Raw genomic sequence first — 17,276 nt, 5'->3', positions numbered from 1 at the left:
AAACTAGTAATTTTTTTTTTTTTCCTTTGGGGTATAACAGTTTTATTTGTGTATGTCTTCAGCTGTGTAGTGGTATTCAAGTGTCCAGTCAGTTTGGCCACTTTTGTTTTCTTTTGATTCCTTGGACAGTAGGAACTGATTGCAGCAGAATCCTATTCCAGGTGTCACTGGTTTATATTTTTCAAGTACCATATTTGTACCGAGACACAGCATAGCAGATAGCTGTCATCAGCCTCTAGAACGGCATGGGGGCCAAAAGACTGGGAGGGACAGGAGAGCAGGGGCTGTGCTAGTACTGGGGAACCAAAGGTTAGGAAGGATTTGGTACTGTGTAGATCTGGGCAGGCTGAGCAATAGCCATGAGAAGAGGTAGGACATGAGGGTGGCTAAGGACATGGGGAAGGGGTTTTCATAATAGAGCTGAAGGAGGAATCTTTTACCTGAAGAAAAGGTCCTGTGACCAGCCTGGATTTAATCTGCCATTGCCTCTTCCTCTCCCTCACTGAGTTCCTCTTCTGTGCTGTGAGTCCTCACTGACACCACTGGCTGGTGTCCTCTTGATAGGAATTTGTGCTGCGCTTCTTGGCTTCTGCCCCCTTCATTGCCTTACAACTTACAGCCATGTCCTTTTTGGTTGCGCTCAGATCTAGAGACAATACATGCAGTAAAACATGACTGGCCCTACTGTTGATTGAGAAATAACTTCCTCTGCTCCATAACACTTGGGGAAAAACAGGGGAGCTCAGACGGAGTAGAGCTGCTGCTGTGACCTACCCAAGTGTCTCATCTCAAGTGTGCTAAAATCCTACCCAAAAGGTGTACATCCCTGTTCTCAACTTTCTCCTGTATGTTTCTGTTCAGAATGATACTGCTCAAAAAAAAAAACCAGACATTGGGAGAGAACTTGCTGTTATTCTTTCTACCTTCAGAGAAGTTCTTCTTTTTCTGTTCCTTTTAGTACCTTTGGTACCAGGATGTGTCAGGTTATATAGTGTAAGAAGTCCTGTGTATGTGCAGGGATGTTGCTGAGACTAACCTTTTCCTAGGTTGTCTTTTCTGAGAAGAGAAAGGGGTGAGAGCACTGGTTAAAAGCAATTGAGCAGGGGAAGATAGATTGCAGAAAACTGAGGATGTGGAGATCAAATCTCCTGGAAAGCAAGGTTTAGAGGAAAAGTTGTGTGCAGGTGGGCAGAAAGGCTGTCTTAATAGTATTTGTTTCATTTCAGAGAAAGGTAAGTGCAGTAGGAGTGTTCTGTGGCTGCAATTATACCCTTTAATGCATTGAAAAGTGAAAGCGTTACATAGAAGGTGGGAAAAAAGTACACAGGCTTAAACAGATATATATAAGTGACTGACACAAGTAGATGCAATAAAAAATTAAACAGAAAATGGTATTGGGTGGTAATGAGTGATATATCTTTAGAAAAAATATTCATTTTATAACTTATGCTTGTGCAGTTGGGCTTTATTGGGATTTGTTTTGTATTTAAACTTCACTTGGTATGTGATGTACATGACTTTGGTAATCTGTTTTGGTTGGAAAAGTTGATCTGGACAACTGGTATCTCTGAAGACTCACATTAAACTTACTGTTTTGCAAAGGAGAATTCCACAGCACTCTGACAATCAAAGCTGCTAGTGATAGCAAAACATGTTGCCCAAAGGAAATGGCTTTATCAGCACACTGGCGGATCATCATTGTAATTTTTATGTCTACATCCTTGCCTGCTTACAGCCACAGTGAAATAGTTAACAGTGTTCATTTATAAGCAGTGTTTATTAGGTTTCAGAGTGAAACACAGTGGAAAACAATGAGACAGGTACACAGTTTCTTTAGACCTTGCCTCCAGCTTATCTTTGTCAGTTTGAAACATCAAGCATTTTTTGAAGAGATATTTCAATGAGAGATTGAGGCACAGAGTGGCACCCAGCATGTAAAATAACAAGCTAATGGTCTGTGCCAGCTCATTTGATGTATATTTTGATTTCAGTTATAATATGCAAGCTTTCAGGGGAAAAAAGATTCTATAGGATATGGAAAACACAAGGAAAACTGCTGTCACATTGGTTTGTGCTAGCTCTCTAGTTCTTCAATTCTCTAGTAATACAACCTGAAAAACTTAAGAATCTTTCTTTTGTCAGTGAATATGCATTGGATGCAGATATCTGGATTATAAAAAAGTTCAGATCACTTTTGATTAGAACTTCAAATTATTAGAATATGATGGATGTGTTTGGATGAGGAGGAAGTTCACAGTTGTGTTTAGATTTCTTCCCTGAGCAATTTATAACCTTAGCATTAGTCAGATAACCAATCTCCAGTCCCTTTCAGGATATATAAATAAATATAGTGTAATATGTGAGCAGTAAAATTTATGACCATTGATTGATGTCACTGGAGTGTCTTGATTGTGTTTCTGAATAGAGGGTAAAGAAAAGAATTTCTTAAAACATGCACAGTCTTTATTCTTTCTACAGACATGTAGTAGCAATAGGCTAAATAGTCTTTACTAAAACTCGTTACTTAATATGATGATTAAATGAAGAAACTGGGAATTTCATTTCTAGGATGAAACTAGCTCCTGTGTAGAAGAGCTGTCTTCTAATCTTTGGATTATGATTTTCTTTGAGTCCTGAGAGTCAGACAAAAGTGTTAAGTTCTTGTGCTGGTGTGAAACCTCGGGATGCATTTTGGTGTCAAAAGATGCAAAAGTTAGCACTACCACCTATAGCATCTCCTTTACCTTAGCTGTTCTCTATTTTCAATTATGTCTTAGATTTTTTCCAGGCTGATTAGTTTCATCATGCTATCCTTAATTTTTTCCTACTTTACCTGCAAGGCCAAGAAACACTATATTAATAGATTATGCTTCTTAACTCATTCTTCCCCATATCCCAGAGCATGTAATAACATGTGTACTGATTTCAAACTCTTTTGATATTTTTATCTTTTTGGCATTCATCAAAAAGAATTTTGACAAAAAGAATTTGTCAAAAAGATGAAATTTATTATTGATATTCATTCTGGCAATACTATTATAAATAATGAACAGTTGGATTAATTAGTTGAAGCTCAGCAGAAACTGAGAACTTCAGTGTGTTATCCCACAAATGAAAACCAAAGAGGAAGTTCCTATTTACCTAAAGATGTAGAATTTTGCCCTGTGCTGTTTGCACACACACATACACAGTGTCAATGTCTGTATATATATATACAGACCTATACAATGGTCTGTATGCCAAGGCTTGTTGCTGCTGCCTTGCTGCAGAACTTTCACAAAGTATCAGTTTTACTTTTATTAGTAATGTAAGTGGTCTGAAACCCCACTGTTTTGGGGTTTTGAAGTTGACTCAGAAGTTATTCCCTAGTTTACTAGTGTTTCTTATTCTAGCCAGGTTTTGTACTGCTTGACTTGGTAGTGATCTTTTCTGAAAAATCACATCAGAAATGAGATGTGCCCTCTAGTTTGCTAGATGTATTATGAAATAGCTACCTGAATACCTGGTGGAATATTTTTGAAGGAGAGTACATACAAATTGGTTAAAGTTGCTTTGTGAAGACTTTGATACAGGTGTCTCAAAGTGTGTGACTTTTGGGCAAAAATTTTTTTAAAGCAACAAAAATGTAACCACCATTTAGTTTCAAGGTTTTGTTTTTTTACCTTAGAGTTGGAAAATTCTTCCCCTGTCCCATGTTGCCTTGTGTGGCCATTAGATGAATCCACGTTATTTCTGCGTAGCTGCTTGTGTCATACATTCAAGTCAGCCTCTCTTTGTGACTGAGGGTCAGTTGCTTGTTTGAAGCTGTGTCTGTCTACAGCCTTGAAAAACATTCAGGTATCTTTTCCTCTGGCTGATTATGCTGACTTTGCTCTACTGTTTTCAAAGCAATGGTTAGTTTTTGCTTTGTTTTGTTTTTTTCCTTCCTTCCCCCTTCAAACTTTCCCAAGACAAGAAGAAGGGAAGAAAAAGCAAAACAAACCAACAACAAAAAAGATCAAAAGCCGGACTGGAAAGTAGCAGTGCCTTAGAAAGGAGGAGGTTTGCCTGTGATAGGACTGCTAATCCAAGCAGCAGTTCCTAGAGTCTGAGCCTGTAACCTCCAACAGGATGGAGAAAGACCTTTGCAGTCCAGGTTCTCCTGTGTTGTGCTCTGGAGTGAAAGGGGAAACCTCCCTTCTGGTGGGAGTGATCTTGCTGGAAAAACTGTTGGGAAGTTCTGTAGCACAAACCCCTGCTATGACCACCTGTGAGGCAGTATCTTTGCAGAGGATTCTGGGGTGCAAAAAAGGGGTGAAATTAGGGAAGTGCATGAAGATGACAAGCTGGGCCTCTGCATTTAGTTCAACATTTTGTGAGGGCCAGGAAGAATACAGTAGAATTAATGTGTCTGCCAGAATGAGACCTGAACATGTGTATACCCTTCTAGGGACAGTGATTTCTCTTGATTTTATGGAATCAGTTTTGCAGCATACTGTTCTGGAAAACCACTGTCTTAACTATCCTCCAGATTCCTCTTGAACTGGGCAATGGCTAGTTATGTGGGTAGCTTCCTTTCAGACATTAAGGCTGATTCAGCTGGAAGTAATAGTGAGGGTGATGGACATAATTTTGCGGAGTCATTCATCTCCAGTGCCAACAGAAAAAAGGTCTAAAGAGTTGGGTTTTTAATTACTTTCATTCACTGCTGTGAGTGTTGATTCACAGAAGTTACATTGCTAAGGTGTGGAATTAATAGGAAGAATATTAGGATGAAGCAGACTTCTGCAATTGTTCAACTCCAGATATCATGGTCTAGTAGCTTTACGCTGCGTTAGGCTCAATCAGTGTGTTCATGCTTATAGAACTCGTATTGATGCTGTCAGTGCTGTGCTTCATTTGCCTGGATTTGAGCTGGGAAAACACTGAATGAGTAATGAGAAAAACACAACCTTTTTCTCTGCCAGAAATAAATTGTAGAACCATCCTAGGTTTCTTTACTGTTTACATTCTCTGGGTTCATTTAACGACACTTTTATTAGGTCTTTTCCAAATATGCCTATATTTGATTTGGTTTTTTGTCCTCAGTGTGTAAGCTACATGTTAGCAAGTGGAGTGCGTGCAAATGGTCTTGAAAAAGTCCTACTGTAATATACTAGGAAGAAAATTGTAGGAAAAATTAGTGCCAACATTTGCTTTTTGATTTGGGAAAGGGTTTTCTTAAAAAAAAAAGTGAGTTAACAAGTAACTATGGATTCAGGAATGTTTTTAGGAAGCCTTTACTCAGTAAGTCTTTCTCAAAAAGGAAGGATATACAGGGATAACCTCAGAAAACTAAAGGAGAAGCTAGGAAAATGGAAAAAGGGATGACATGCCATGGCTTCCACTGACCACAGGCTCTGCTAGCCCTGTTGCGCACACTTAACAACTCCTCCTGCAGTAGCAAGCAGCATCGATGCCTCCTCCTGGAAATTTGCAGGATGTCTGAAGGCAGTTTAACAAAAACAGACTGAGGGGAAGTGCTGCACGCAGATGCCTGAAGCACTGAGTACGGGGGAGCCAGCCTGATTTTTGAGATCGGTTAAGAAGTCGCCAGCTCCCTAGACGCACAGGAGACAGCCGCTGGCTCCAACAGCATCTTTCAAGGCACTGCATCCAAAACAGGACCAGAAAGCACTGGTCTTGCTAATTTGCCCTGGGTGTTAAAATCTTTGTTATAGTGTAGGTAGCAACTTCTGATCTCTCTAATACCACTATGTGCTCATCCAGAAATCTGAAGCGGTGCTTGGTGCAGCACTGCAGTCTTTCCTCCCAAGTTCTACTTGAACATCTCCCACTCTCTTAGTTTGCTTCAAATCTGTATTTTCTCTGAAAGAAAGAATATACTGTCCCAGGATCTTATTTTCCTCTCTCTCCTTCCTGTATAGTAATACTGCAGACAATGTAGAAATAAAAAATGGCTACTGTTTGCTTACTGAACTTGGAAAAAGGATTGAAGTATTTTGCAACTTTGACATTATTTGTCTCCTCCTCCAGTTTTTATGGCCCCTTTCTTCCTTCCCCCTGTGGGGGGAAAAAAAAAAATTCCTCTATTATGTGGCTAGTTCCATACACAACAAATAATGAGCTCATCCAAGAATGGTGTTTAAAAATGACCCATATTCTAAGAGTTAAGTAACTTGGCTTCCTCAGTGCTGGACTGAAGGCTAATTACATTTTTACACAATTCTCTTAGTATTTTTTTTTTTTACACAATTCTCTTGGAGGCAAGTCCTACTTTGTTTGACCCCTTCCAAAGGGGCTGCTTATTGAATAAGGACTGATTCTGTTTGAATAAAGTGATCTACCTCTGTTGACAGTGTAAATAATGAACAGCCTCTGGTTTTAATCATATTGAGTAGCATTTCATTCCAAAATGATTCCAGCTATTTCAATACACACATGTAATGATCTATTTAATAAAACTCCAATTATTTTAATATATCTCAGTATTTTAATTCGTTTTGAAAAACAAAACAAAAAAAACAACCCACCTCATAAATGAGGCACTAATCAAAACTTGGGACTAAAGAAATGCAATTCAATCAGTTTCTATCAATCACCCTTGGTGTCACCAGTTGTTCTGCAGCAGATGTCAGGCTACCTGTGCATTAATTATTTATATTAAGGATATTGTAAAATAGCCTGTAAGAAACAGTTTCACTGTCTATAATTCTGGGTCAAAAAGTCTTTTAATGTAGAGGAAAAATGTTGTTAAAGTAGGGGCAGGTCTAAGATTCTTAATGTGAATAATTAAACTGATTTTTTGTTTATAAAAGTATTTCTAGGAAACAGTGACTTCATGGCATGATTGTTACTCAAATCAGCCCTATTGTTAGGGCTGTTAGGTCATTATGTTAAATGCATATGAGTGTGTTCTTTTTGTTCAGATGTTTTAACATTCAAGGAGAAAATTTGTTGCATAATGAACAGTAGTTTTAACTATTGTCTTATCACCATTGTCTCATTCTTTAGTGAGCTTCTGATGTCATGACTTTTAATTTTTGATGGCATATATGATTCCTAGCTTGAGAATTTTTTAAACATTTTTATATGAAGATAGGTTTTAGTTAGAGAAATACTTCTTAACTGTATCAAATTAAGGCTATATAGTTTTCATAGCAATTGAAGCTGGAAACCAATTTGTCTTAAGTTTTCAGAAAAACTGATCAGTAGAGAATTCAGATTTTGGGGAACTTTGTTCCTAATTTGAAGCTTAGTTTAAACAGTGGGTTTCAGGTCTGAGTTTGAGTCTGGTTATTGAACCTTACACAGCTCCACAAAAATATTTTTCAGTGTAGGATTTTTTCTGTGTGTGGGAAAAATAGAGGTAACTGAGATAATTGAAACAGAAGTTGTCACATCCTATAGAAAGATTCTATTTCATGTTACTTCAACCATTATTTTTATATTCTGTATAGAGCATGGAGATGTGTCATAACAAACCACAGCTTTTTGCTAGTTGCATTGCAAAAGCAATGTAGAGCAGTCCCTTTTCTATATGATAATGAAGCTAGACAACAAAATTACTTCACCTTGTAACTCTGAACAAAAAGAGTCTACCATAACTGTCAAACTATATTTGTAAGTGAGCTAATTGACTCAAACCCAGCATAATTCTAGAAAGCGAAGATGGCAGCTACTGAAGATATTCCATAGTGCATTACAGGAAATGGATTTTATTCATCGTATCAATGTATTAACTTTCAAATAGTTTTAGAAAACCATTCAGTAGAATCCAGACTTGCTAATAACATTATTCTGTTGAAAGTGAATGGAAGCTTTGCCAATGTGGTGTTTAAAGATCTCACCAAGGATCTTATTTATTTGAAAAATATTTATATTTTCATAACAGAAATTGAAACTATTAATTCAAATTTTATTATTCAATACAAGTGCATCTTCTGTTGCATGAATATTGTGTGCTTTCTTAGTTTTAGCCCAAGCTTTTAAAAGTGAAGTCAATTTCTTACCTCAACTCTATTAATCATGGAAAAATATAAATTCTGTCTTTTATGAAGCTGTCATAGTTCCTGAGAAATATTAGACCCTAGGGCCCACTACTCCATTTAAAACATTCTTCATGTTCATGTAATTTTTTTTAACATTCCTTTTACCTGTTTGATGACTTCTATTCTTCCCCCTCTCATTTAGTGAAATTCAATATTATGTCCCTCTTCTGTCCCTTTTAAAGAGAACTTACTTACTAGAAGACACTAAAAAAGCAGAAATTCAGTATTTTTATTTTTAAAGGGAATATAGCCGTGTTTATCACATTGTTTATATTCTTGTTTTTCCTCTCTTGTATTTTTAGTTTTCTTGCATATTCTCTGAAAGAGGTAGGGCATCCAGATGAATTGAAAGAGAACGAAAGCTATGTAAGACCTGATTCTCAAAAAATACTTATGTCCCTAAAGATGCAGATAAATATGGATTGGGATTTTTTAAAAAATGCATAGAGGCACTTAATTTTTGTTATTTAACTTGGCTTCACCTCTGAGTCTTCATATTCTGAAATGTCTGAAGCTGTGCTGTTTGAGGTTCTGATGAATTAATGTTTAAATGCTTTTTAAAATTTTTTTTGTTTTCCTTTTTAAATCCACTCTTTTCCTGGCTCATTCCCTCAGGATTGTGCTTGTATCCAGGCTTACCATGACTAGATTCTTCTTCTCTAAGAGGTCTAAGTGCAGTCAGTGGAGGGAAGGGTTCTTAAGGGTATGTACAGAGAAACAAGTCTCAGCATAGGCAGTTTCTCAAGATGCTCCGACTGATGAATTACCTAATGTAGTTCACAATATAAGAGTTGATCACTGTGGTGATTAGGCGCCCGAGGTGGTGGTTTTTGGTTTTTGTTTTTTGGGGGGTTTTTTGGTACCAAACTTTTTTTTTTAGGTTGAACAGTTCATACCAGCTGGGGGTGGGATTCGTGTCACCTAACTAATTTTAAAGTGCCCATTTTCAACTAATTGTCTAGACACTCTCTATTGTCAATGAAGAAATAAAGGCACTTCAAGAATGTGATTCATCTCATCCTAAAATAAATGTCTAAGCTGGGGTGAATTGGAAATAGCTGTCTTTCTCCACCAAATAGCAGGAGAGCACTGACAACCCATTAGACAAAAAGCAGCTAAAGACAGGTGAGATGGTCCCCCTCTAAGCTATAGATGTATCTCTTATCCCTATCTGTTGTTTCTCTGATTTGGCAGATCAGTAACATTTTTCAGTGTTTGCCAGGTAGGGCAAACATGTTAAATGTTAGCATCAAATCCACCAGGTTTAGGAGTACATAAGGCAGGAAATAATGTATACAGCTCCACTCAGCCTGTGTGTAGACAGCCTGTGCTTTGTTTTGATTGTCAAATGGTAGATTAAAGAGCAAAAGCTGATGCGTAATGCACTTGTACGTATTTCAGGTTGGGATCAGCCTAGAAATCAGCATCCACCTACAGTGAAGACTCCACCTTGTTACTCCTCTGTACAAACAACGTCACAGTGACACTTCAGAGCTATCCTGTCACTTTCTCGTTTCTTTTCTGAAAATTTGTTTTTCAGATAGAATATTTACTTAAGCCCACAAATGGTTGTATAATATATCTCAAAAGTAACTTGAATGGAAAGCATTTCAAGCTGGCAGGAATATTAGACAAGTTTAATACCATCTGAACGGTTTTCTCAATAACTTTTAGAATAAATATCCATTAGAACATCAATGAAGATTGAAACTTCTCTCAACAGAGTAATCAGTAACACTTTTACAGCAAAAACTGTGGAGTAATTTTTATTCAGATGAATTATTTCTGAAATAAATGTGCCATTTAACATTAAATTTAGCAAAAATGTTTATTTTTTGAGGTATTCTTTATAACTGAAATAAATTAACCAGAGACAAATTAAGATTTCATTTCCTTCTCCCTCACTAGGCTTCCGCTGAATGTTTTTCGTAATTGAACAGTCAAGTTTTTCAGATGATAGTGAACACTTCACTGAGAAAATGATGACCGAAAAAACCATTGCTGTGATATAGGATGTCACCTCTGTAAAAGTTTGCTTAACAATTTAAAGGAACAAGTATGCGTTTATTAAGCCTGCACTGAAACAGGACTGAGGTAGGAGAAAATAACCCTGTCAAATTTCCATTAAGGTCTGCCCATTGCTAAACTACTTTTCTTGGATTTTTGTAGCAATGTAAGTATGCCAGCAGGCAAATTTACCCTGTTTCTATGATAAATTTTGATGCCTGAACTGCTCATTGGTTTCATCTCTTCCCTTTGTTACTTTAGTTCAAGGAAAGGAATACCCAAGGTTTTTCTGCTAGCTTGTTAACTGGGTTTTCTTGTGTTCATATTTAAAAGCAGTTATGCTCATTATGCCTACATTTTACTGATACCATCTTAAAGTAAGAATTGTTGATTCTTAAAATCTCATGCTCAGTATGTACGGAAATCTGTGCCCCAAGACCACTTCTACTTGATTTATGCACAGTAGGGTGGAAAGAGACCAGTCAGTTAACTGGTATAATCATATGCACAATACAGCCATATTGTCTCATCTAGTTACTCTTTCAATTGTGTAAAACAAGATGCTGTAAATGTTTCAAAACCAGAAGATTCTTCTGTTTTACTTTTATTAGGACATAACTTCTGTTAGCATTCTGATTTTTGTTGGTCTTAGTTAAGATGATTTTTTTCTCTTACTGAACTGTGACTATAAAGACATACACATCATGGATATCTTTTTCATCCTTTTAATAATAATGATAATAAAAAACCCTGTTGCAATTACTTTTCCATTTATTATGATATATATATTTAATTTTTCAAAAAGGAATTTGACAAGCGGATTTCTGGAGTTCTTAATGGAGTTAAAACAATAGCCTATGCATGTTATTGTAAATGCATAGTGAAATGACTAACACAAATCACATACCCACACACATGCACAGACAAAAACCAAGGCACTGTTAAGACTGTACAAGTAATAAATGACCAAGACGTTATTGATACATTAAAAACTGAGCTCCCAATGAAAACTATATCATAGTCAGTTTAACACGCTAAAGCTGTGCATTGTTTTGGGGTTCTCTGCTTAAAAGCCCAACTGTGTCCCTCTTTCCGTATGTGTTGGACCCCACATTTGTAGGTGAATAAACTGCTCCAATGTTGTTGCTGGAACGAACTAAAAAGTCAGCCAAGCGTTGCGTCACACATGTAGCGGTGTTGCATTTCCGTTTCTCCAGGTGGTGACTACTAAGGTAAAACAAAAAGAACCAAGATTAAGTCAAATGATGAGCAATATCAAGTGTGCTACTTCTAATAGGCATTTGAGCTGTTCTACTGTGGGAGTTCTTTTAATATGTGCACAAATAAAGGAACATTACAATCTTCCTACCACCTACTTTGTGCCTGAAAAAAAATCTTGTGCTGTATGCTATTATCAGTTTTAATGATGGGGATTATTTAAATGCAAAGACCTTAACAGTCATACGTCCTTTCTATTGATATTCCACATAGCAGTTTATGACATCTAGAAAACCTGTAATGCTAGTATAGTTAAGATGGTAAGTGAAAACAATGACTAAATGTTTAACTTTAAGCTGAACTTCTAAATCTATTTAGAGCTCTTGCTGATATCATGAGGATTACTAACATAATGACAATCACTTACGTTTATTTAGTTCTTTTGTTCCCACAGAGTCATATCCTGCTCTCACTGAAATGAACAGTAATCTTCCAGTCCACATCAAGTGGATGGAGCCCAGAGACTTTCTCCCAACTACGCCACATATCATGAGACGTGGCAGGCATTGCCAACTTCTGCTGACTTCAGTACCACTTAAGATTTTTCTCTGTCTAAGCAGTGATTGCTTCACTAATGAAAAGCAGCCACATCTTTGTTGAAACACCTGCAACTTGAAATTGCTGTTGTGGTAGGAGATAATAATTTGCTGGATGAGGCTTTAAAAAGTGTCCATGGAAGAATCCATATCTAAAAATAACATTTTATGGTCTGAACCAACAGACCACTTGCAGAAGTCTGTGTAGAACTTATGTAGCATGAGAGTTATTTACTTTTTTTTAATTACAGTACAGCAGTTAGCTTGAGAGAGCTTGGGTTTTCAAACTTGATTCTTAGACCACTATGTTCCTTCAGATAGAAATACTTGCTTGCTAAGATTGCTTCTTGGGTTTCTTCATGCTGATGTGGCATGAGGTAGACAACAGTTTACAGCAAAAATTTACGGTGAAGAGTGACAAATTCCAAGTTTCAGACTCTGAGCAATTACCATTGAGTACACTTTCCTATTGATTGACTAAATCTGTTATCTAAAATGTCATCTATTCTTTTAGAGTTATTTGTATTAATCTAAGAATCCAAACAGAATAGCAATTGTGAAGGAAGTGTCTGTATTGTATTGGTTCTTCATCAGCAAATAGGTAGCAATTTCTAAGCAATTAAGATTTGAAATACGTATTTGTATTCAAAGGAAATGGTTGGATAGGTCTTGGTATAGCTTCTCTTAAGTTTCCATGGGTATTTCTATTGATTTTAAAAAGCATTTAATCAAGCCCTTAACACATGAGGCTCAAACAGCAACTGGTTCTCATAGAAATCCTGTTTTGTTTGTGGAGGCAGAATTCTCTTTTTCGTTAAAGGTACAAAATCAGGCCCTGACACTCCAAGTTTAAAACTCCAGTCCTCACAGGAAGCTACTAGATTTCTAGCTGATGTCTAGCTTGACTGAACCCATTATACCTGTTAGCTCTCTTATCTGTAGCCTTTGATTGAATATGTGTTTCAATGAGACAGTTCACCCAGTAAGAAGTTGTAAGCCGAGGACCCAGAAAAGCAGATAAGGCATACCACACTCATAAAGGTGATACCTTGTGTTTAAGTATTACAATTATTAGTCTTTTTTTAAAGTAATAGCTGTAAAAATGTGGGAACTTAGTCTCTATTATTAAAATATTTTGGAAGATAAACAAATTGTCATATAATAATGACTTCTTTTTTATAAGTTCAGAGAGAAAGGAACAGGCAACTATACAGGCATGTGTATTTACTGAATCTATCTGTAACAGAATTTAAAAGAAATTAACAGTCTTTAAAAGAAATTCACTCAAAAGCCTGAGGAAGAGTTAGAATAGTTCAGTGCTGTTTATCTTTTAGTACAAATTGCAAATACTTTTTGAAATGCTATTTTATTCATAAAAAAGTTACCTGAAATTGGATTTATGCTTTATAAACATGAATGTATTTCAGACTAGTTAAATTCTATCATAGCTAATTGCTTCTTTTCCTTGTTTCCATGATTAAATTGATATTTAACTCTGTAATGAAATACTACTTACTTACAGGAAATAGTTATGTTATAAAATAATTCCATTCTAGCAGAGCATTAGTGTTACTAAGAAGGGTATATTTTTTTTTTTTCCCTTCAAGCTTGGAAATGTGACAAACTTAAATAAGAAAAACTTTTCAAAATACACCTTTCTTCTCAAGGTATATGTAATATTTGTAGCCTTTTTCATTTATGAAAGCATTGTAATTGTAAAGTGGTTAAATGAACTGCAACATTTGTCTCTGGATTTCAATTTCTGCCCTGAATTCTTTGATGTTTATGCTTACAGAATGTCTCTATTTACAAGAAGGGTATTTTAAGCTCTTTTTGAGAATAAACAACAGGCACAAAGAGTCTCAAGTAACACATGAAGTTTACTTCATAATTTAATCCTAACTGATAGGACTAGAAGAAACAATGAAAATCAATACCTTTTTGTCTTTGCTGCTGGTTGTTCTGGCATTTCCTCACTAAGTCCTGAGAGCGTACTCTGTGACATTACTGGCAATATCCATCCTTGTCTCTTGGAAGTACCACCAGATAGGTCATCAGCCACAGATAGTAATCTTTAAACAACAATAACATAACCTGTGAAATTGAAAAGCTCTATTTTTGCTCATATTATTTGAGATATGAAAGCAAATGCAATTCATGCAATAATCGGAACAATTTTTCTCCTAAAAAGAAATAAATATGATTATTCGTTACTCACTTCTTGATAGGTGTAGCTTCCAAACAGCTCAGAGTGACAGAAAGTGCGATGAAGAAAACTGACAGCTTTAGGTTGCACATCTTTGCTTCCAAACTTTCTGAAAAGAATAATGATTCAAAACTGAAAGCAAACCCAAATACTCTTCAGCATATCCTATTACTGATGGCCATTCTGTCCTAAATCAACAGCGGCTAGTCTTTTTCACAGGCTAGAGTAAAAAAATGATCCCCCTAAGTTTAGTGACACAACGCAGTTTCAGACAGATAGCTCTCAACAGTAAATGTTCATTTTCCATCTAGTAGTTTCAATCATTTCCCTTATCTCCAGTTTGCATTTCTTGACATGTCCCAGTCTCAAATTCTGGTCCCAGGTGCAATTTACTTGGAAATTATCATTGTCTTTTCCTGAAAAATGCTGGTTTTAATAATTTTAATAATGAGAAACATTGTGCTTTCCTGAAAGCACATCTGTTGCACTGCATCTTAAATAAGAAAAAAAGGGAAATTGTTTACCTTTTAGTGGTCAGGGAGCTAACTGAAGCACGCCTGTGTTAGCAAGAAGGATGCAAGCAACAATTCCACGCTTGCATCTGGCTCTGGAGTATCCCTTTTCCCCCTTCCTTGCTGGCAAGTAATACGGCTCTTATATACCCTTCACACCTTTCTCAGCTCTGACATCAGGCAGCACAGAGAGACTGTCATTAATTCCCATCCCTACAGACAGAAAATACCCCAGAGAGGAGCAGAGGCAGATAGGTCATTATTACATTAGCACATCAGTAAATATTAACCTGGTATATGCAGGTTGCCCTCGTGAAGATACTGTAATAGCATATTGCACATCAGAACTGTAGCCTCAATTTTACAGTTCTGATAAGATGCTGAGGTAATATTCCCTGTGGGTGTTTTCAAGGGCTAAATAAGGTAATGAAAGTTACAAAGAAAGCCAGACTAAATGAAACACCAGATTGCCAGTAATCGAAACATAAGAAAAAAAGGTATCTTTCTTAGAGAAGATAGAATAGTTAAAGTTGTGGAGGTTTGTTGTAGAAGTAAATAATGATCAATACATAGAAAATGTTTGAAGGGATAAAAGCTGTATGAGGACTAAGAAAAGAAAGAGTGAAAATAATTTAAATTGACAGAGTGGATCATTCAGGGTAACAAGGTAGAAATTATGTACTTTTTTCAGTAAAGTATAAATATGAATGAAGATTCTGTCATTATTGATGTAAAATCTTATGTTTTACTAACACTGGTAGATTCTTTATGCTATGCATGAAAATTGTGTCAATTAATAGTCTTATATTAGGAGGTGAAGACTAGAATTAAAAAACTAGGAAATGCCAGAATAAAGGCTGCCTGTGCAAATTTATTTCTCTAATGTGCACAGAGTATGGTTCAGGGAAAAATACACAGCTTTTAATAGACTAAATCCAGTATTAATAAATTACTTGATTGCAGATTTCCAAGGATACATATTAGAACCATTTTTCCTGATTTCAGTGGGAGTTGGGCAAATTACTTTTTTTCTGTCTCATTAGTTGCCTTTAGGTGCCCAAATGCCTTTGGAAAAAAGGTCTTTCAATTATTTACGGAGGTTAAGATGCTGGCACAAAAGCTCAGGCAAAGTTCTGTGATGAGAAGTTATCATATGCATCTTCCATATACCCACAGAACATGAATTAATTCATAACTGCTTCAATGCCAGGTACACTGCCTTAACTGGAAGCCTCCTTCTCTGTCGGTTTAGTCTGTAACACCAGATTTTCACTGAGATGGCTAAAAGTTCCGGTGTTGGCTCTCCTCAAGCATCTGTGCTGCTTGAGTTGAATACAGAAGGAATATTTAGCTGGGATAGTAGCCTTTTAACCTGATACAACAGCTAGTCTGCAAATAAGATGCTAGCAAGTGGCAAAATGTTTGGGTTTTTTTTTGGTTTAATTTTATTTTTAAAGGGACGCTGCTTCTGGATATTTTGTTCTCTGTTTTTAGTGATACAGTCATATACTTCTTTTTCCCCAGGCTTCTGTCATCCTCACCTGGATGGACAGTCCCAGTGTAAGAGAAGTAAGTATGGTGGTGTTTTATCTTCACCATGACAATGTGTTCCGTGCAACATCATGTCTTCAAAGAGTCTTCTGTTATTATTTTCACTGTAGCATTGGACCACAATGAAATAACATTCTGGTGTTATTTTCATGGTAACAATTTCACTCCTCTGAAATGAAGGCATGGTTAGACCCATTTTACAGAGACTGAATTGTGCTAAAAAAACAATTATGCAAATAATCTCACTCATTACTGACACCAGCCAATATTCACTGCATGAATATTGAACTTGAAAATGTCTTGGTGCACTTCTTCCAGGATGGGAAGAGATCTGGGCCCCACTGACACTCAGTAATGGCGTGTATGCTTGGCTCTTGTGAAAAGGAAAGCTTGTGTTCTTTCAACTTCTGAAAAGCAATGGGTAGATCACATGCAGTTTGCATCTAAGATTTTAAAGATTGGACTAAATATTCAGAATCTGGTATGTTTTAAGGCATCTAAGTGAATCGTTTTGTTAAGCTTGAATCAAGTTATGGGTTGACATAAGAAAAGTGAAACAGGCTTCTCAAACAAATATTGGTCCAAATCCTAGTTCTAGCTGTGCTGCAAGTGACCTTGGGGAGCTTTAAGGGAAGAAGAGAAAGTCTGATTATTGAGTGCATGTAGAAATGAAACTGGACTCATGATGACCCAGGACCATTGCCTGCCTCCTGGGTCGCATAGCATTTTGGCAGAGTCGGCAAGAAGTCTATCCAGCTATTAGTCAAATGAAATGTTTACAAAATTAAGGTATTATGGCTTCTGTTACAAGTTATCTTGAGCAGGAGTAGTGTTTTCCCACACAAACAAGAATGGAATATGAAATTGTTGAATCTCTGACAGCAGAACTATTCATAACTCAAATTTCAAGAACCTGGCACTAAGTACTGTGCAGTTAGTACCATTCAGTGAAGTGTTTAGTTATTTTTAGTGGTAAGTTATTTTTATCACTGACAAAGTTCCTTAACCTTAATCTTAGAAAAAACCCTTTATTACTGTGCATAACAAATGTTATTAGCCTAAGGAAAAAATCAAGTATTCTCAGTAAAGAAACCCATGACCAATTCTATCCTGAGTAATGGATTACATGGTAATTTTGCATATTTATACTGGTGTT

General features: G+C 36.4%; 1 protein-coding gene across 1 annotated transcript; it reads right to left on the bottom strand.

Annotated features, from left to right (window-relative positions):
* Positions 1 to 10,884: 10,884 nt before the first annotated feature.
* On the bottom strand, positions 10,885 to 14,890 carry IAPP (islet amyloid polypeptide). The gene is made up of 4 exons (XM_010281718.1): positions 14,582 to 14,890; positions 14,070 to 14,166; positions 13,789 to 13,923; positions 10,885 to 11,264 (listed from the first exon to the last, which is right to left on the bottom strand). Exons 2-4 carry the CDS (start codon positions 14,147 to 14,149, stop codon positions 11,072 to 11,074), a joined length of 408 nt encoding a protein of 135 aa, XP_010280020.1. The 5' UTR covers positions 14,150 to 14,166; positions 14,582 to 14,890; the 3' UTR covers positions 10,885 to 11,071.
* Between the last annotated feature and the right edge of the window lie 2,386 nt (positions 14,891 to 17,276).

The sequence above is a fragment of the Phaethon lepturus genome, unplaced genomic scaffold (assembly GCF_000687285.1).
Source record: "Phaethon lepturus isolate BGI_N335 unplaced genomic scaffold, ASM68728v1 scaffold46782, whole genome shotgun sequence".
NCBI lineage: Eukaryota > Metazoa > Chordata > Aves > Phaethontiformes > Phaethontidae > Phaethon > Phaethon lepturus.
This window is presented reverse-complemented; position numbering and strand designations above follow the sequence as displayed.

What these genes read in the sequence shown, in the direction of transcription:
- IAPP (XM_010281718.1), bottom strand. Translation starts at nt 14,149, where the DNA reads ATGTGCAACCTAAAGCTGTCAGTTTTCTTCATCGCACTTTCTGTCACT. An exon ending in GAAGCTACACCTATCAAGAA is followed by an intron (nt 13,924 to 14,069) that starts GTGAGTAACGAA and finishes TGTTGTTTAAAG; the next exon opens with ATTACTATCTGTGGCTGATG. An exon ending in CCAGCAGCAAAGACAAAAAG is followed by an intron (nt 11,265 to 13,788) that starts GTATTGATTTTC and finishes GTTTTACCTTAG; the next exon opens with TAGTCACCACCTGGAGAAAC.